Here is a 20,568-nt window from a genome sequence, read left to right as displayed (position 1 = left end):
CGCATTGGACACACACACCTGACACACAATTTTTTGTTGAACAAAGAAGAGAAACCACGATGCAAAAAATGCGGAGAGGAACTAACTATTAACCACATTTTATTCACATGCGCGTCTTGAAAGGATAAGAAAAATTTTTTGCAAAATTTTACAAAGAATACATTCCTTTTCACCCTAAACTGATTTTAGAAGATGATGGACTTGTTGATTTATCTTGTGTTTTCAGTTTCATAACGGAAGCAAATGTTTTACACAAACTGCAGAAAAAATGGAACAAACTTCACTAAGAGAAACTGAAACCTTGTGCTATGCACATCATGGTGTTGGCAGCTTAAGCGCCATTGAATCTAACACAACCCAAGTTTTTAAAAAAGACTTTTTAAACAAATTAGTTTTTAACACACTCATTTTCCTATTTCTTGCAAAATAAAACTTTCACCTTGCTCGTGGCGCATGGATAGCCTTAGTTGCTCATGTGCCAAAAAAACCCAACACAACAACATGAATGCAATCACTTTGACCGTCAGGCTCGTTATAAGTGGACTTGGCGGCACAGTAAAATCTCGTTATTCAACCCCCGTTAATTCAGAAATGCAACCGATACGAACTAGAAGCGTTTTACCGGCCAAAGCCTATGGCGTTGGACGCTCATTAATTTGACCAATGAGTGGTCGAGGTACGACCTGCACGCCATCGATCACCGAAATAGACCTCCTTGAACCTCAGTTACATGGGACAGCAGTGCACACTTAATGTGCACTACTGCAAGCATGTCAATGATCAGAAGTGCCATATTTCTGAAACATAGCTCAGTTGCATAGTTTTGGTTTTCTCTTCAACTTCATGCCATCCAGTGGCTGCAATTGGGTGCATGTGTCGATCGGTCACATCGTTTCGGATGCTGCCTGGCACGTCATTGTTCATTCATTTTTATTTGGGAGTGGCATGGGGCTTTGGAACACCTACGCATATATCTAGTGGTTGAAGTGCTACTCCATTTGCTCTTTTCATTTTTATTTGGGAATGGTTGGGGGGGGCCTTGGAATGCCTGCTGCCTACAGTCAAACGTCGATATAACGAATTACTGAATATATCGAACTCTTCCGAAATATTTTTGTCAAACACGTGTATTTTTAACTTCCCATAGCGAACGCGGTTCGGCATAAAACGGATATTACGAACTTCGCGATGCCAAGCACTACCTCACTTTAATAGCAGGAGGCAGGCTTCGTTGCACTACATGTGTGTTGTGTGGCGCAGCAAACGTTCAGGACTACCTCGCAGGCGCTGACAGTGCCACAGATGCCACAACGGCATGGGAAGTTGACAGCCAAAGAAATCCATGACCTCCGAGCCATGAGAAATCGTTCGCAGCTCACAATCGCTGACAGCGCTGCTTCAGCAGCGGCGGCAGTAGCGCGATCGAATGGTGCTTTTGCCTTTTTGGTTTTTGTGTCTTTTGCGTTTTTTGGTTTTAGTGTTAGCAGCAGCTCGCGGCATGGCCAGCGTGGCTGTCGTAGCGTTCGGCGAAAGCTGTGCCGGTCGTCGTGTCGAGTGTGGTGCGCGGGTGTGCGTAGTGCTGTGATGGCGGTGAACATGAAAAAAAGAGCAGCACTGACATTTAAGACCAAGCTCAAGATAAAATTGGGGCCTTCGAGGCAGTTTACAAGAGGAGACTGATTGACACTCTTCTCGTGAAGCTGCTTATGAAGCAGGACTTGAAGATCGACTTGCTGGGAGCATTAAAGCAGCATGGGACAGCGTGAAAGGCGAAACGATTGCCAACTGCTTTCGGCACGCAGGTTTTGTTCCAACAGAGGCCCGTGCATCAAGTGACGATAGGGACGATCCCGACGAAGCAGAAGCAGAGCTCCGCGAGCTCACTGAGCCTAGACCGATTTTTCACATTTTGTTGGTGACATGCCCGCAACAATAACTGTAGAGGACTTTGTAGGCGGCAACGACATCGCAGCGACGACAGCTGTACTGGCGGACGCCGAAATCGCTGTGGAAGTTTCTGAACATCCCGCAAGCGAAGCTCAGGCTGACGCTGCAGACGATGAGAACATTCAGACTTCACAAGAAGCGCTTGCTGCATTGAATTTACTGCGCTGCCTCTGCAGTGCTATTGAGAGCAGTGAGTTTGCTCTTGTTAAGTGTTTGCAAACTGTGGAACAGCGCATGATATGGAACGCGATCAACACAAAAAAGCAGGCCGCGATAACGCAGTTCTTTGCGCGTAAATAAATGGACGTGACCCAAGTAGGCACCCTCCGAGTTGCTGTGCCTTCTCTGATTGAATTTTGCTGCTCTTGCATATATTTTCTGCAAAATTTTATATTACGAATTATGGATAGAGCGAACTATTTTTAAATTTTTTAATTGTTCGTTATAATGAGGTTTCACTGTATTTGCTTCATTCTGCTCCATCCTGCTCCAAACCGACTGCCGCAATGTGTACTATCAAATTTAGCTGAACATGAGAATGATTGCAGCGCACCCGTGGCAGAGGTATAACACGTCTCTGACTGGGCTTAATACAAACAGAACTATCATGGGGCGTAAGAAATATTTGTTCGCAAGTAATTTCAGTGTGAGCCACAAGAGGTGAGAAAATTCACTGTGCACATGACATAGCACATCCTCTCAGCCCTTTGAATCAGGTGATGCAAACCACCATGAAACGTTGGGAAACTCGTCCGGCTACAAAGACTACACTAGTTGTTCTAGTTCATTTGCTGCGAAAACAAGCAAATGCTTCACTATAAACCCTCTTTGTCAATGACAAGCTTGTCGTGGATTTGTGCATCCCATTCACTAGAAACAGATACTGGGTGGCGTAGCGGTAGAACATCCGCCTCGCATGCAAGAGGACCGGGGTTCAAATCCCGGTGCCGCGCAATTCTCCACCGGATGAAAAAAAAAAAATCCGCGTGTCGATGGAATTGCATATACAGGTTTGGGGTGCGACCTGATGCCGGTGAACACCTCCGGCAACGCACTCCCTCACCAGAACAGGAGTTGGCCACCCTGGTGCAGTAATTGGCCACAACCTCCTATGATAAGCTCCATAAAACCACGGCCCTCAGTCACCAGCGGCTGCGGAACAACTGACCACGGCGGCGGTCAGACCTGTGACGCAGCAGGGGGTGCTAAGAAAGCCTGGCTCCGCTGGACAGGCCGCCATTGGAAACTGACCTTGGCAACGTTTAATGCTAGAACCCTAGCTAGTGAAGCTAGTTTAGCAGTGCTGTTAGAGGAACTAGAAGGCATGAAATGGGATGTCATAGGGCTTAGTGAGGTTAGGAGGCCGAATGAGGCATATACTGTACTGAAGGACGGGCATGTACTGTGTTATCGAGGTTTACCAGAAAGGCGACAACTAGGAGTAGGTTTCCTTGTCAATAAGTATATAGCGGGTAATATAGATGAACTCTATAGTATTAATGAGAGGGTTGCAGGCATCGTAATTAGGCTTGATAAGCGGTATAAACTGAAGGTTGTACAGGCCTATGCACCTACATATAGTTATGATGACCAGGCAGTTGAAAGCTTCTATGAAGATGTAGAATCGGCAATGCGAAAAGTAAAGACGCAGTATACTGTACTAATGGGCGACTTCAATGCCAAGGTAGGGAAAAAACAGGCAGGAGACAAGGCAGTAGGTGACTATGGCATTGGTTCTAGGAATAGCAGAGGGGAGTTACTAGTTGAGTTTGCAGAGCGCAATAACTTACGAATCATGAATACCTTCTTCAGCAAACGGAAGAACCGAAAATGGACATGGAAAAGTCCTAACGGAGAGACTAAAAATGAAATCGACTTCATAATGTGTTCAACCCCCGCCATTGTGCAGGATGTAGAGGTAATCGGGAAAGTTCGATGTAGTGACCACAGGATGGTGAGGTCCCGAATTAGCCTAAATCTGAAGAAGGAACGCAATAGATTAGTAAGAAAGAAACCCATCAACGAATTAGCGGTGAGGGGGAGGGCAGAAGAATTCAGGATCTCGCTACAGAATAGGTATTCAGCTCTAACTGAGGATGGCGACATTACCCTAGAGGCAAGGAACAATAATTTCAGAGATATCATTACTGAGTGCGTGGTAGAAGTAGGAGGTAGGATAGTTAGAGAGGATACCGGTAAGCTGTCTAAGGAGACGAAAGATTTGATTAAGAAACGGCAGAGTATGAAAGCTTCCAATCCAACAGACCAGATCGAATTGGCCGAGATATCAAAGCTAATCAATAAGCGCAAGGTGGCCGATATAAGGAAGTATAACATGGAGAAAATTGAGCATGCTGTAAAGAACGGGGGAAGCCTTAAAGCGGTAAAGAAGAAATTGGGCATAGGCAAAAACCAGATGTATGCGATAAGGGACAAGGCGGGCAACGTCACCACTAATATGGACAAGATAGTCAAAGTAGCCGAGGAGTTCTATACAGATCTCTACAGTAGCCAAAGTAGTCAGGATCGTAATGAGATTGGCGGTAGGGAAAAACAGTCAGACGTTCCACCAGTGACGAAGGAAGAGGTCAAGAAAGCACTAGAAACTATGAAAAGGGGGAAATCAGCTGGAGAGGATCAGATAACTACAGATTTGCTGAAGGACGGGGGGGATATCGTGCTAGAAAAACTGGCCACCCTGTATACGCAGTGCCTGGTGTCATCGACGGTACCGGAAGCATGGAAGAATGCAAACATTATCCTCATTCACAAGAAAGGGGACTCTAAGGACCTTAAAAATTACAGACCAATCAGCTTACTGTCTGTTACGTATAAGGTATTTACTAAGGTAATCGCTAATAGAATCAGGACAACCTTAGACTGCAATCAAGCAAAGGATCAAGCAGGGTTTCGGAAACGGTACTCTACTATCGATCATATCCATACCATCAATCAGGTGATAGAAAAATGCTCGGAATATAACCAGCCCTTATACATAGCATTCATTGATTACGAAAAAGCATTTGACTCAGTTGAAACCTCGGCGGTGATGCAGGCATTGCGAAATCAGGGGGTAGACGAGCCGTACGTGAAAGTGCTGGAAGATATATATAGTGGCTGCACAGCAACCATAGTTCTACATAAAGAAAGCAACAAAATTCCCATAAAGAAAGGTGTTAGGCAAGGAGACACAATCTCCCCAGTACTATTCACAGCATGTTTAGAGGAAGTATTCAGAGACTTGGAATGGGAGCAGTTAGGGATAAGGGTAGATGGAGAATACCTCAGTAATCTGCGATTTGCTGATGACATTGCCTTGCTAAGCAACTCGGGGGATGAGCTGCAAATAATGATTGATGACCTAGACAGGAAAAGTAGAAAGGTAGGCTTGAAAATCAATATGCAGAAGACTAAGGTAATGTTCAACAGCATTGCGAAATCAGGGGGTAGACGAGCCGTACGTGAAAGTGCTGGAAGATATATATATTGGCTGCACAGCAACCATAGTTCTACATAAAGAAAGCAACAAAATTCCCATAAAGAAAGGTGTTAGGCAAGGAGACACAATCTCCCCAGTACTATTCACTGCATGTTTAGAGGAAGTATTCAGAGACTTGGAATGGGAGCAGTTAGGGATAAGGGTAGATGGAGAATACCTCAGTAATCTGCGATTTGCTGATGACATTGCCTTGCTAAGCAACTCGGGGGATGAACTGCAAATAATGATTGATGACCTAGACAGGAAAAGTAGAAAGGTAGGCTTGAAAATCAATATGCAGAAGACTAAGGTAATGTTCAACAGCCTCGGGAAGGAACAGGAGTTTACGTTAGGTAGCGAAATACTGGAAGTAGTAGGCGAATATATCTACTTAGGACAGGTAGTAACCGCAGATCCGGATCATGAAAAGGAAATAACAAGAAGAATAAGATTGGGATGGAGCGCGTTTGGCAAGCACTCGCAGATTATGACTAGCAGCTTACCGGTATCGCTCAAGAGGAAAGTATACAACAGTTGCATCTTGCCTGTACTCACCTATGGGGCTGAAACGTGGAGGCTAACCAAGAGAGTTCTACTTAAGTTGAGGACAACCCAGAGGGCTATGGAACGAAAAATGGTAGGGGTAATATTAAGAGATAGAAAGCGCGCAGAGTGGGTCAGAGAAATAACTAAAGTTAACGACATTCTAGTGGAAATTAAGAAGAAGAAATGGACATGGGCAGGACATGTAGTGCGAAGAGAGGATAACCGATGGTCGCTGAGGGTAACAAACTGGATTCCAAGGGAAGGAAAGCGTAGCAGGGGGCGGCAGAAAATTAGGTGGGCGGATGAGATTAAGAAGTTCGCAGGGGTCAAGTGGATGCAGCTAGCACAGAACCGGGTTAAGTGGAGAGATATGGGAGAGGCCTTCGCCCTGCAGTGGGTATAATCAGGCTGATGATGATGATGATGATGAGATACTGGGAAGGCATACAGGGCCTGTTGCAGAGAGGTTAAAACTCAAGTCCCAGCATTGCTCAAGCAAATACAATGAGCTGTTCACAGCAGGAGGCGGTCAAGTAAAGAACCTGAATTACAAAAAGGCTGCCCTTCATTGCCATCTGTCCTTGAAGGCACTCATACTAATCAGTACTGGGGAATTTATCAGTACAGGCATAGGATTAAAAAGGATGTGCGCAAGATAGAGGAAATGTACCCAATGATGTGAAGTCCCGACCAGTGGTGCTGCTTGAACACATCAAAGTGGTAGACTCCACGTTTGAATCTGTCCAGTCAAAATAGTAGGCAGAAGCGTGAAGTCAAACTCTGTGCTTGGTTATGAAGTATATATAAGCAAGCTTTCGTTTGCTGCCAGTCTGTTCAGAATTGTGGCTTACGTCAGACTATGTTGTTTTGAACATATTTTCAAGTTTTGACTCTTTGCCTTGTCTCGTCATATGTGCATGCATACTCGGGAAAGCATTCAGCATTGCATAGAAAAGAATGAAATTGGGATTTTTGTATGTCAGGAATCTGCAAAAAGCTGCAATTATCAATGGTGTCTGACCCGAGAAACGTGCTCCAAAACATAATTAGAATGCTCCAAAGCTTTTTTTTTTTCTTCCAAAGCTGCTCCAAAATAGCATTAATACTGCTCCCTAAATGGCTCTTAAATGCTCAACCCTGCTTCTACCCCTGTATGGCGTGCATCCATTTACTGCTTCCGGTACTCTTAAACTGCATGCTGTTCGCTAGCAGTTTCGCCATATATTTCGAGGGACATTCCGAAAGCAAGTTTTCTCATTTATTTTCACACAAACTTTCTTGCCCGAAAGTATATGTTAAAAACAGTTGCCACCGATATTGAGACATTTATCATAGCATGCTATGAGTTTGAAGAACCCACTCTGGTAAAAGTCTGTGCCCTGCGATGATGCACACAAGATCAGATTCGTCGCTTTCATGGGAGAGACTGGATCATCACACTTATAGCTCAGATCTTGCCCCACTGGACTTTCACCAGTTTCCTGCATTGAAAGCTGTTCTCTCTGGACGTCACTTCCAAAGCAGCGCTGAGGGGGAGCAGGCTGTCCGACAATTTCTTGCGTCACAGGCACACTTTTACCAGAGTGGGTTCTTCAAACTCACTGCACGCTGTGACAAATTTCTGACTGTCCGTGGAGACTGTGCAAGGCATATGTTTCGTGATGCTGTGGTGTATTTTTTGGGCAATGAAGTTTCCGGAATAAATGACGAAACTTTCAGAACGTGCCCCATAGTTTTATCGCACTACGCTCTTCTCTGCAGTGCTTCACTGTTTGCACTATGCGGTGAAGTAAATGCAACGCAGCTGTTTTGCAAAGAGGTGCCATGTACTGCAACTGTGTTGCACTGTGAAAGGGGTAGCTGAAGCCTTTACGATTTCGAAGGTCTTCAGCACTCTCCGTAGTGTGTGCAAAGTAAGTGAAACCGAGAAAAACTTTTGTTCTTGCTTAGGTTTCTTGCCAAATGCAGGCAGGCATTGTGCGGGTGATCATCTCATAAAGTTGCTTACGGTTTTTGGCAGTTTTTTGGGACCCATTCGGTAGTTCGAACATTGTTTTCTGGTTTCCTAAAAGCTGAATTAGCGTTTTTGCTGTATATGCATTATTTGTACATATTGAGGCATGATGAGCAAGGTCTGTAGCGTGCAGTGTCTCTCAGCAGATGGCCATCCTTGTTCGTACCGGCATGGAAGCGACCAATGCCATCGGAACAAGAAAGAACATGCCCATTCGCTTCTCTCTGGGCTCAGGTAAGGACAGTTAGTTGTGGACCCTTTTTATGAGAGAGCTTCTTTGGCTACCTAGAGGTAACAAGTAAATATGGTAATCGAGATGCCTATTAGCCCTCTAAGCCATGGTGCACCATTAAAATAAAGGCGTGAGCCGGTGTTGGCCATTTTGAGGCATTGGAATGTCTGAAACTGCTTTGTTTTAATTAATCCTTCATCGGACTGCATTTTTCATTTCATTATACACATAAAACTTTCATAGGAATAAAGAATGCACCAACCAAACTTCGCTTTTAGTTTATTTTAGCGAACAATTTTTTATGTCCACATTCGTTATACGGAGGTTTGACTGTATTTGCAGGGCTAGAGATAGCTTAACTAAGCCGAGGGAAACCAAGGTTTGATTCCAGGGACGGTGGCCGCATTTCGATGAAGTCAAAATGCAAGGGGCCCATTGTCTATGCAATATCGTTGCACAGTAAAAAACCCCACTTGGTCCAAATTATCTGAGGGATGCTGCATTGTCGTGAGAGTCGTGGTTTGGTGTGAGGCACGTTAAACCCCATAACCAATCAAAAAGCAGTTTTAGCTTATCCGTGGGTTGTAGTAGTAGGGTTGTTTGTGTTCACAATCCTGCGCATAGCATCACTTATTCGGCGATCTTGGTGTTCGGCAGATGAGGCTAAGTTCGTGGGATTGAATGCTGGCCACTGTGGGTGCATATCGGGAGAGGGTGAAAGTGGATGCTCCGGGTTGTGACAACAGGTTCCTCCGACCCTTGTGATGCTGTTGGCTTCACTACAGATATGTAGAACTGCGCGCCTCAGCTGCCAGCGAGACACACTGGCGCTGGCAGTAGTTCTTCCGAAATGGGAAATGTGGCCATGATAAAAATTGGCAGTCCTGAAGTGGGCATCATACTAGAATTCAACACCGTAGGCACAGATAACAACGGGACGATCAGAAGTGGCTCAGTGTGTTAGTTTTGCCTTTTACTGGCTTAATCAGTCTTGAATGGTAATGATAGGTAAGGAATTCATGCAGAACTATTTGGTCAATATCTTTTAAAAGCCTGCAGCGGTAGTTTGCCAATGCTCAATCTAATTCGATAAGTCAGATCTGACATGCTAGGTGCCAGCTGTTTTAGATGGCCGGCATGTAGACTGTTATTTGGCATTCATTCACCAGCGGAATTTGCCTGGCCGCTACCATCTTAGTTACTTTCATCGACGTGTGTAGTGCCAGGACACGTAGATATATATATATACTTGAAGATGAGCATGAGCTGCCGAAGTCTGAGGTCGATTATTGGGCACCTGATTGAGTCCATTCTATTCACGTATGTGTTGTAACAGAATCTGCATTGAACAAACAAAGTTCAGTTAATGGCTTAGATTGGTAAGATGAACCAAGCAAGGTAGATTAGTGTGTTATAATCGTATATCTGTTGAAACTGGATTCAGTGTAACAAGAATATATTGCATATATCAACTCCAGGCAAAGTGATCGTAGCACTTGCAGAACCAGGAACTTCTAAAGCGATTGAAAATTGAACAAAATATGCCTCGACATTATGTCATAAATGGATAGATCTTGCCTCGTATTGCAGAATCTTGTGCAGCAATTGCAAAAAAAAAAAAATTGGATTTCTTAAATTTTAACATGACATTAAAAAAATTTGCATGAAACGTACTGAAGTTCCATTTTGAGGCGAAACTTGGCCATTTTTACACGATTACATAGTGTTGTCCTTCAGGAGTGGTCATGGTTCATTAGTTTACTCTTTCTTCAGAGCACCCTCTGACAAAAAGCACCGTCCTCTATGCATTACTGATGTGCTCTTGTCTTTTCTCAATAGATACAGCGCCGCAATGTTTTACTTCATGGTTGAAGCAGTACCAAGGTCCTGTAGAGATTGTGTCTGTGAGCCATGTGCTACTGTGCCATAACATGGTGACTCAAATGAATGCTACCTTAGACTAAATCCACCTAACTACTGTTGGTCTAGACTACTGGGACAATATTTGTTTTGAGTTCCTCACTTCTCCAAGTGTGCCCTGTTGATTGCTGTTTCCAACATTGGAATATAGAAAATTGTGCATCTATTTATTGATACCGGAAATCTCAGTAAAAATGATCTACTGCCTGTCTGATACAGCTGCTGTAAAACCTAGCTCCTTGTGTTGTAATTTTCCCATTGCGCTTCGTGTCATCATTTCAGATGTCGAAGTCCGCGCCTGTGCTGATCAGGAGTCATCACCAAACGGTGAGTCATTTCTCTTAGGCTACGGGCTTGGTGACTCCACCTCTTGGTCACTTTTAGTCATTCATGGTCACTTGGCCCGCATGCCTACCTTGTGTGCCAGGCCTAATGCGCCATTTGAGAGACATGCCTTGCTGTTCCTATGCCTCAGGGAGGCGCCCGAGTCAGTTCTCCCAGTGTAATTTTCATTTCACTATGCAGCAGCTGAGGAACTGCGATGTTCGGAGATCACTATACGGTACCCAACAATTTTTTTTTCTGCATTCATGGATATTGCTGAAAGGTAACTGAGCTGTCCAAGGAGCAAAATTTTGCTTAAAATTTGAATGAATGCCAAATGCTTTTCAGATGTGGAGAGCTCGTGACTGAGCATGTGGCTACCCATCGAGTCACACTGCAACTTGAGGCAGCACTAATGAACAAACGATCGGTGTTGGCTATTCCATCAACCGTTGACACTCCCCCGAAAGCGCCGTCGTGTCGCATGACCCGGCGCAAGCCCGACATGCAAAAAGCGAGTCTCCGCAATTGGAATAGCGCCATACCACCTACTACCAGCACTCTAGTAGGCGTGTTGTGGGCAGTAAAAGTAGAAAAACAAAAACAAAATATTTCCTCAAAAACAGTGTCTTATTCTTAGTGGCAGTGTCATGCCCCCCCTTCTGATTTTCAAATTTAAAAAAAAATTCTATAGATCAGCAAGGGGCGTGCATTTCAGCATGGTAGTACATGTCTGTTCATGCCATGTTGCCCATCATGACCTGCGAACTAGGCAAACAGTATCTGTAGAATGCAGTGTTCGATATATCCGAATTCGATATAACCGGGTTCGATATAACCGGGTTCGACTGTACAGTCGAACCCGGTTATATCGAACCCGGATATATCAAATTTTGGTTATATCGAACTCACGAAATATCCCCTTGAAAATCCCATGTAAAAGTATAGGAAAGCCGCGTCATATATCGAACTCAATTTCACCGGTCGTTCGATATATCGAACTCCGCACCATGCACTGGAAAGTGTGCCTTCCCCAATGACGATCGCATCACCCTTGGCTGTTTGCCGCGTGACGTTTTCAAGCCACGCGCGGAAGGAATGAGAGGGGACAGTTCGGCGACGGCTGGTCTGGGCAGCGTTGCGCTCATTCCCCAAAGGCGCGCGCATCTGCAGTTGTTGTTTCCCACGCGCCAACAGATGACGTTTGCAAGCCATGTGCGTGGGTGTGCCCATTCTTTTGCTGAGCTATCTCTCCTTCAGCATGAGCAACAACGCATGCGCTCAGCCCGTTTTTAGACCGATGTCGGACGCCTTCTCCAGCGTGTGTTGCGAACCCTCTGCGTGCGGCGGCGGACATGGCTATGGCGCCTGCGGATGTTAAAAAGGCTCTCTCTGTTTTTTTTTTTTTCTTTTTTTTTTCTTTTTTTTCTTTTTTTTTTTTCGAGTCATTCTTTCTTATCGTTGGCTGTACGCGCGTCGTAGCGTAAGATATGGCGGCTGCGGACGTTAAGAAGCGGCAGGGTTTTTTTTTTTTTTTTCGGGGATGTTTATTTTATTATTTTTTTTTATCGTTTATCCTTGCATGTATGAATCGGCGAAAGCATGCGGTCAGCTGCTGCGATCATGACGCGTGATAAATCGAACTAGGCTTGTGCAATCAAGCCATCACGGGCACTCTGCTAAGTTCGCTCCCCGCCACCGGCAGGAGCTATAAAAAGATAAACGCGCCCTGAAGTTATCGCTGCGCAGCATCTTGGCACGCCGCCAATGAGCTGTGGATGAGACGACCGAAACGAACTGACGCGCGCCATCGACATGCAAGCGAAAATCCGCGGCGACACAGAAACATTGTATTGAGCTGTCACGGTGGCTCGAGCGGCAAGAGGGACGCAGTTCCAACAAGTTTGAAATTTTTCGCTCTGTCGCTGCCGCTCGTCACTGAGATTGCTCAGTCGCTTGCATGTGAGCGAGCTGGCCTTAACGCATTTTTTTTTTTTTGTTAAATTCTCGGGTGCAAAAGTGGAGGGTGGGTTCATTATGAGAGTGGGTTGATTACGCGACAAATATGGTATCGTTTTTTCACTTCGTAAGTGCCGTCACAAGCCGATTTTTGTATATCGAATTATCGATATATCGAACTATTTCGCTATCCCCTTTGAATTCGATATATCCGGGTTCGACTGTATAACCTTGATGCAGTCAGTATGTGCGGGATGAAGAGTTCAGCGCAGGACCAAAACAGTTCTTTTTTGTGTAAATTCATGGCCATACTGGTGAAACTCTCCATACTGGTTGTATGACCCCTTCATGGAAATGGGCATTGCTTCTTTTCAGTTATTACTACTTCGTGAGTTTTAGCACCGTACCACAACACCGCTGTGTTTGCTTCAATGTTTTGCATGAGTGCTAGTTTTCTGCAAATGTTTTTTTTTTTTTTTTTTTTTTTTTTTCATATCATATTCAGTTCTGTTACTATTTGACTTGTACTGAGTTCTATTTTTAGTTGCATTATTCACGTTTGATTTCGTTTGGAAAATATACTGCAGTCAATCTCTAATGTATCGAGGGTGAGGGGATTGCAAACTAGTTCTATGCATCAATAATTTGATGGTAAATGAAACATGCCAACAGATGAGAGCTGCTCTAAGGCAAGGAAGCATGAATATGGTGCACTCATGCTAGCGGTACACGTCCACACTTCGAACACTACCTCGTGCCAAATGTTGAAAGGAAGTGTTGATGAAGAGGAAGTGTTGAAAAGGGATTGCACTGGGCCCACCTTCACATGCTGCTTCCTGAACATGAGTGCGTGTACGCCTGATAGGGTTAGACTGGAGCCACTAGGAGCGTCCGAGCTGGGACACTTCTTGTGTCTTACACTGCATACGTGCTTACTCCCCAGCGCGCGGTGCAATCACACCAGGAGTTGGGCGCTTGATTGCTGAACCCAAGGATGCAGGATCGAATCCTGGCTACCATGGCTAGTTTTCAGTAGGAGGGATTTTCTAAGAAATATTTAAATCGGGGTGTCAAACCGGAACCAAACCCGAATTTTCGTCCGGAAAGGGAACCGAATTGAACTCGTTTTTTCTGTCATCTTGGAACTGAACCCGAGCCGGAACAAATCAGAGAAACCGTTTCGAACAGGTTCGCTGCACGGTTCCGAGCCACTTTTGCTGCCAACTTACCTTCATTATATTTCGTTTATGGCTGCTTGTAAGGCGCTCTCCTCACTTACTTGCAAAGTGCAACTGCACACCACAAACATCAAATTTATATTGAAAGATCGTTCCTTGCAAAAGGTGACAAAAACAAAGGAAATCATTTCATCCGGAACACGGGTGGCTGCTGCACTGCGCAGTAGCGCCACTCGTGGAGAGAGTTGCCCCATTCGAGAGCCTTCCTTGGCAGTGTGTGAGGTTCTTTTCTTTAAATCTTCTGGCCACCTTGTTCTGTGGCTTATTCAGAGACAGCAATCTAAATAGATGACCAGACCGACCAATTTAACGACGAATAATTTTTTGTACACACATGGACGGGACGAGAGTAGGACGAGCAGGTAGGATGAAGACTAAACACAAACTTGTCTACAGTCACCAGTTCGTTGGGTAGGCAGGAAAGTCGGTGTAGACGCTCCGGTTGGTCAAGCGTTGTAGGATCGCTGACGTAGGGCCTCGGCAGGCTTGGCGAAAGACTAGGCCACCGGACGGGGCCCAGTGGAGGCACGAGGCCTCGGGTTGCCGTTCCACGGCCGATGAGGCAAGTCTCCCCGACGTGCCTGGGTCCAGCACGGCGCCGAACGCCCGTGCCTGTGACGAACTGCCTTTAAAGCAGCGGCGATGAGCTGAAGCTGTGGTGCTCCCGGGCCCGATCGTCTGTGACAGCAGGAGGAACAGGACAGGATGCGGCCGGTAGGCCCCAGGTCTGGATCCCCGGGTCAGGCCTGGCAAAAGACGCACCGCTCCAAGCTCCGTGCACAACCGATCGGCTCCGCTGCTCGCCTGTTCTCCCCTGCTCGAGCCTCGCGCTCCTCGAGCCAACCTCCACGTTTTCCTCTTCTTCTTTCTCCAAACATGGTTTTCCTTCTTCGTCTTTTATCAAATTCTCCCCACTCTCACACATGTTCTTCACACAGTGAAATAAATAGCAGATACTTCGTAAGTTGAGTTACATATTTAATGAAATATATAGCCATGTGTAACTCAAACGAAATGAATTTTTTTACAAAAAAAAAAAGTCAAGTGAATCATTTCATTTTCCTATCGTTCGACGATGTCGACAACATGGCATGTGTCTTGCAGCCATATGTTACGTAGCGCCAGCAGATGCAGTTTCATTAATCGAGACTTCAGAATGACAAGCAGACACTGATAGTGGGAAGGCCTCCTTAGGCTGCAATTTACCGCTCTGTTCTTAAGTTGTATCTGAACTTATTTATATTTATTTATACAAATACCTCACAGGTTCCAAACATGGAACATTGTGTGAGGGGGAGGGGTTACAGTGTATCAAAAGAAACAATGGTACATAGTTTAAAATACAAAAGTTAACAGTAATACAGGACTGGAACTGCAAATAAGTATTAGAGCATGCATGGGAAGTAATAAACCGAGGATAATGACATTATACAATAGTTAGCGGCATTGGACGAAATCAACCTGCACACAGTGAACGCAATATAAAAAAGTTATTCTGACTGCAAAAAGGTACTCAATTCGTTTTCGAATTTTAGTGGGTCAGATATGTTAGCGATGCGTTCGGGAAGACCATTCCAACCCTTTATAGCCCGTGGCAAGGCAGAGAAGTTAAATGCATGTGTTCGGTCGAATAGACGTTGAAAACTTATATTATTATTCAGGCGGTGGGAGGTGCGAGTCGGTCTAGTAAGTGGCACTGTTGATGCATGGTGACTGTAGATTAGTTTATGTAGCAAGTATATAAGCGCGATACCCCGACGTGATTGTAAACTTGTGAGTGATAAGGACAACTTGATGTTAGTCATGCTGGTATGGCGACTGTAATCATGGGAAATAAAACATGCTGCACGGTTTTGAATAGCTTCTAAAGATTTGATTAGATACTGTTGATGTGGTGACCAGATGGCTGATGCATATTCTAGTTGAGGATGAACGAAAGTTAGAAATGCGAGCTTACGAGTAGAAATAGGTGCGCTATGTAAATTTCGCTTTAGATAGCCGAGCGTGTGCGATGCTTTGGCGGTTATATTTTCAATATGCGTCGCCCATGAAAGATTTTCGGTAAGATGAACGCCGAGATATTTATAAGAAGATGTGCGGGTTAGTGAAATCCTGTTGAGTGAATAATCGTAGGTTGAGAGGGAATGCTTCCGACTGACTGTCATTATTTTGCATTTTTCCGTGTTAAGTGTCATTTGCCATGATCTGCACCAGTTAGTTACGTACTCCAGCTCCTGCTGAAGGATGACAATTCCACACAAGCACAAAGATAATTCCATAAATTGATTTCCCCTTTTGTCCTCAGCAATGGCTGCTTGCCTTTTTTCTCTTGGCAAGTGAAACTGTGCAAGGAATGAAGCTCCGATGTTAAAGTGTGAAGACTGGGTGGAGGAGGAACTGTGAGGAATTACTGGCAGGAGTATAAATTCACAAGCTCTGTTTCGTGTGCCATCATTTCTGCTCGTACACCTACAGTGTCGAAAGTAAGAATGTTCATCGCTTTATCCACCATCATGCGAATACTTAAGACAGTCGCGAGTGTGGCACTGAAAGCTAGAAGTGCACTATTGAGGGAGAACTTAACTAATGAGGGTTGCGCGGAGACAAGGTAGTTGGGACTAAACCTTGAGCAGCAGGGAAATGGACGAGGTCTAGCGGACCGAAGGAGACTGCGAATAGGCCCTAATGAAAAAAATAAATAGAAGAGGGAATGGCAGTAATTGTGCAATCGATGAACTGCAGTGTGAGACCCTCTATATCACATTATGTTGACCAGCGAAGAAAGGTGCCAAGCAAAACAGCATTTGGGCACCACATGGAAGCGGTTTCGTAGGATCGTTGGCGGCAATCATCTACCACTACAGGCGGCAGAAGAATCTCCCCCTAAGAGCTTAGAAGCTAAGAATGAGCTTGAAGCGCTTCTTATGGACAGAGAAGACTGCCTGCAACTTGGAGACAGCTGCAGTTCTCTCAAAATCGAAGAAGTACCGAGCCTGCTGTATGCATTTGAAAATTCACCCAGAATAAGCAGACTCGAGTGTTTTGAAAATAGGAGACATGTTGCGGTGCCCAGAACTGCATTCACTAGCTACTGTAGCGCTTGCAATATTTATTAAACATCATTAAACATTATTTTCTCTTAAAGTCTGGTTTGTTACAGCTTCAGTTGTTTACGTACCAGTGAAAATATTTATTTTCCCCTCATCCTGCTCTAATCGTCAGGTCATTCGTTATAAACATTTTGCTGAGGTCTGTACAACCAATTGGAGGCCGTGACATCTGACAACAAAAACAATAGATGGGCTGTACTGTGTGGATTTTTAGTGTTTATTATGTATAGCAAAACCTCATTACAAGAGACACTCAAGGGACCTGAAAAACATCTCTTGTAAGCGAGGTCTCTTGTAATCAAAAATTCTAAAATCACTGTGTTGATCAGTTTACTGCACATCAGTACATAAATGTATTCACACGCATTAACAGGAAATGTTCAGGAAAGCTTAAAGAAGTTATTCATACTAGTATATATGTATTTTTGTGAGTGCAGAGTGTATTCCTTCCCAAATTCTGGAGGTAAAGAACTTTATTTTGCAAGTCTTCCTGTTGCTCTAATACCTTTGAGGCACTCTTACATGCTCGTCACCCTCGGATGATTCACAAAGAGAAAGACATCAGGATTCTAAGCTTTCATCTCGTAATCAAATTTTAACAGTGAGGAGTTAAAAATGCTGGATGTCATTCATGCATTTTGATTTGCTTCGTAGGTAACATTAATGCAATGCGGTTTTGACTTTCCAATCATGGGGAAGCACTCCTCAGTTCCTGACATACACAACAAAGAGGACACTGATATGGAACAGAATTTAGCTAAGGGAATCTGAAGTGCATCATGTACGAGTTGGTACGTTCCAGATGCATTGCATGAGCACACCTGGGTTGTGTCTCTTGTATATATATAGTGAGGAATTTACTTCACGGACCTGAAAAAGTTGTCCTTAGTAACCGAGTGTCTCTTGTAACCATGTCTCTTGTATGCAATGTTGTTAACATGGCAGACATAGGAAAACCAACCAAACCATTTTCAAATATCTCTTATAACCGAGTGTCTCTTATAACAGTGTCTCTTGTAACGAGATTTAACTGTACTAGAACAGGAAAGCAAACAGTGGTAAAAAGTGGACTAAAAAGTACACCCGAAGCTGTTTTTCTTTTTTTCTTTTTTCATCTGACCTCGTTTTAACAGGTTCGGGCAGGTTCAAACCAGTTCGAACCGGAACGGAATGTGTCTTCATAGCCGAACCCAAACCCATAAGGCGTGAACCCGAACCGAACATGAAAAAATTCCGGTTCCATACCCTGTTTTAAACAGTTCGATATAAGTGATTTGATACTTCCTGGATCAAGTGTGTTTGCACCCGGCTGTTGTTTTTAAAGTTCGCTTATCTTCAGCACTCCACGACTATTTCGACCATTCCTTGGGTCCAGCTGAGTCTAAAAATGCAGCTGGTAGCTGTAACTGTCTGCAGCTTGGCGGCCTTTAACCACAGCCTTGGGGTAAGTATGAGATGGAGAGAGGGTGCAGAATATAAGCATGATGAGCACTCCTGGAAGAAGAAAACAGTGGAAGTTGGTGGTATTTTCCCGAAATGTTGCCACGTGGTGGGCTACTCCAGTAATGGTAGCATTTTGTCGCAGAATGGAACTTCGGTTTGTTTTGCGGAATTTTCAGTACCATATTAAATGTTGGCCCCTCTAATCCTAGTGCATGCATTGCGCACTGTCAACCTGATCAGGCCTCTCGTGCTGGGCTGGTCGGAGCACCGTTCGTGGCGGCTTCGATGCAAAGCGGGGCTAGACCAACAGAAAACGCGTCCGTAGTGGGGGTGCACGATACTTTTTCATATTTCGATCACAGGTAGCTTGATTCACTTCAGCGTTTTATGTATTAAATAGGGGTGTGCAAATTTTGGACATTTAATTTCGCATACAAACTGAATATGAATGTGGGGAAAACAATGCCTTTGAATATGAATATGCGATCACTGAATAAAGAATGGAATATTAAAAATAGCAAACATTGTTCACCTTGTTCATTTAAAAACTCTCATGGTATTTGCAAATATAAAATGAAACTAGAATTGCATCGAAGCATATATATCGCCCAGTGAAACCAGTAAAACTAAGACATCCCCTTCGAGCTTGATATATCCAGGATCAACTGCAGTATGTTCAAAATACAGCATTTGATGGGGCAGCAAAAGTTATCATTGCTGTATATAGTAGCTTGCATTTCCTAAGTGATTGTTCATTACCTAGTTTACCATGAAATAAATTTGCTCTTTTGTGGTCAGATTTAGGCATTTAATATTTTGAGCTTTGGAGATGGTTTTTGTAGCAAAAGCTACTCTGCGGTAGGTTTTCAAGACCTCTGGTGGCCGCAGCTACGTCGTGAAGAGGTGTAGCTACGGTCTCCTTATGAAAAAATCTGCCTGCCATGACATTTGAAATCTGCAGGAGCTGCCAACTCGGGTCGCTCCTTTCATATGAGAAGGTGATATCACAATCAGCCTGCCAGAATCGTTTGCATTCTCGTTACCCATGCAGCACGCAGGCACGTCCATACGGGTTGGTTTAAGCATGACTTTATATGAGGGCTGGTACTTACGCTCTCGCGTCATACCCTTAAGGGATGAGCTGAAGTGAGGGAGGGAGCGGGAGCGCGGGTAAGGGAGCGCACGCCGCTAGGTTCAGTCCAGCCATGGTGAGGGAAAAGCGCGCAGCGAGCGGTAGGCATCCATCCTTCACCCTCAGACGGCGAGACGGACCAATAGACGTCGTTTTCGACTATGTCATAGTTGCGGCTCGACGGGCCAGCGCACGGAACGGGGAAGCTGGCTTCCCGAAGGAGAACATGAGAGAGCTTTGTATTTTCGTTGCTTTGCGGCACGTGTCACTGTAGCATTTTGCACAGACTATCTCGGTATCTGATCGAAACAGCTCTTTTGCTTAAAAGGTCCTTCCCTGGACAGTGGCGCTTTGACGAAAAATCGAGCTTGGTATACCTGCAGCTGGTATAGCTGGTCACTGATCCTTCGATGGGGATGGTTCGTGTGAAGACAACATGCCAAAGTTGTCTTCAACATCAAGCTGAGCAATTGTGGCATCCATTAATTGGGGATATCGAGCTGCTTTTCTGTGTTGCCACATTTGTTAGCGTAGTTTTATTGTTAGGCACCTTGCTTGCTGGACACTGCAGAGCCCTGGAATACCCTTTCCAAGTGCCCATGTGTTCTAGTTTACTGCTTACAGCTTTCCCAATAACACTTTTCTTTTTTTTTTTTATGCCTCCTAGACACAAATAAGCATGTGCCATATTTACTGTCATAACGATGACGTCGTACAGTTATGTCTTCTACAACACAAATCTCCAGCAAACAAAAAAACAAGTGCTGCATTGGTTTAACAAATAAGGGGAAGCTCCAAGCCACAAATATTCATCTAAAGCAGCTGGCATGGCACATTGCATATCAGAGCAGTGGCAGAGCTGTAAAAAGTTCATCACTGGTGATGGTGTGCTGTCCCAAGGAAACACTGAGAGGCGCAGAGGTCTGTTTCATTCTGTCAGGGTGCTGTAATCCGCTTCGTGTGCACGGAAAGCTTGACGTTGCTATTGCTTGCAAAAAGGTGACTTCTCTGCTTGTGTCTGTGTTAGAATCTGATGCACTTTCAAATGACTTCATACTGACATGCTGCTACAATAATTTTTTGATAACTTCAAGAATAAAATGACTCACTTAAATGCTGCCAAGAACAAATGATGTCTGAGTTGCTCTGCTCTTCATGCTGTTCAGCAGCCAGTATAAGTGAAAGATTTTATGACTAGACCTCTGAGGCGCATGGTTGACTTTGC

At 44.5% G+C, this 20,568-nt stretch overlaps 1 protein-coding gene across 2 annotated transcripts in view; it reads left to right on the top strand.

The window, feature by feature from the left end:
* Positions 1-20,568, top strand: part of LOC146183926 (protein NEDD1-like) — a 99,997-nt gene that overhangs the window by 39,700 nt on the left and 39,729 nt on the right. For both annotated transcript variants that reach the window (XR_014708817.1, XM_084609244.1), the window contains exons 7-8: positions 8,132-8,219; positions 10,420-10,464. Coding sequence is in view for 1 of the 2 variants with exons in the window: in XM_084609244.1 (XP_084465370.1) it covers positions 8,132-8,219; positions 10,420-10,464 (133 nt within the window). In the remaining variant the exon portion in view is untranslated. The remainder of the gene's footprint in view (positions 1-8,131; positions 8,220-10,419; positions 10,465-20,568) is intronic.

The sequence above is a fragment of the Amblyomma maculatum genome, chromosome 7 (genome assembly GCF_055883805.1).
Source record: "Amblyomma maculatum isolate TAMU_Amacu chromosome 7, ASM5588380v1, whole genome shotgun sequence".
NCBI classification, from domain to species: Eukaryota; Metazoa; Arthropoda; class Arachnida; order Ixodida; family Ixodidae; genus Amblyomma; species Amblyomma maculatum.
The sequence above is the reverse complement of the archived record's forward strand: the minus strand, read 5'-3'. Positions and strand labels throughout refer to the sequence as shown.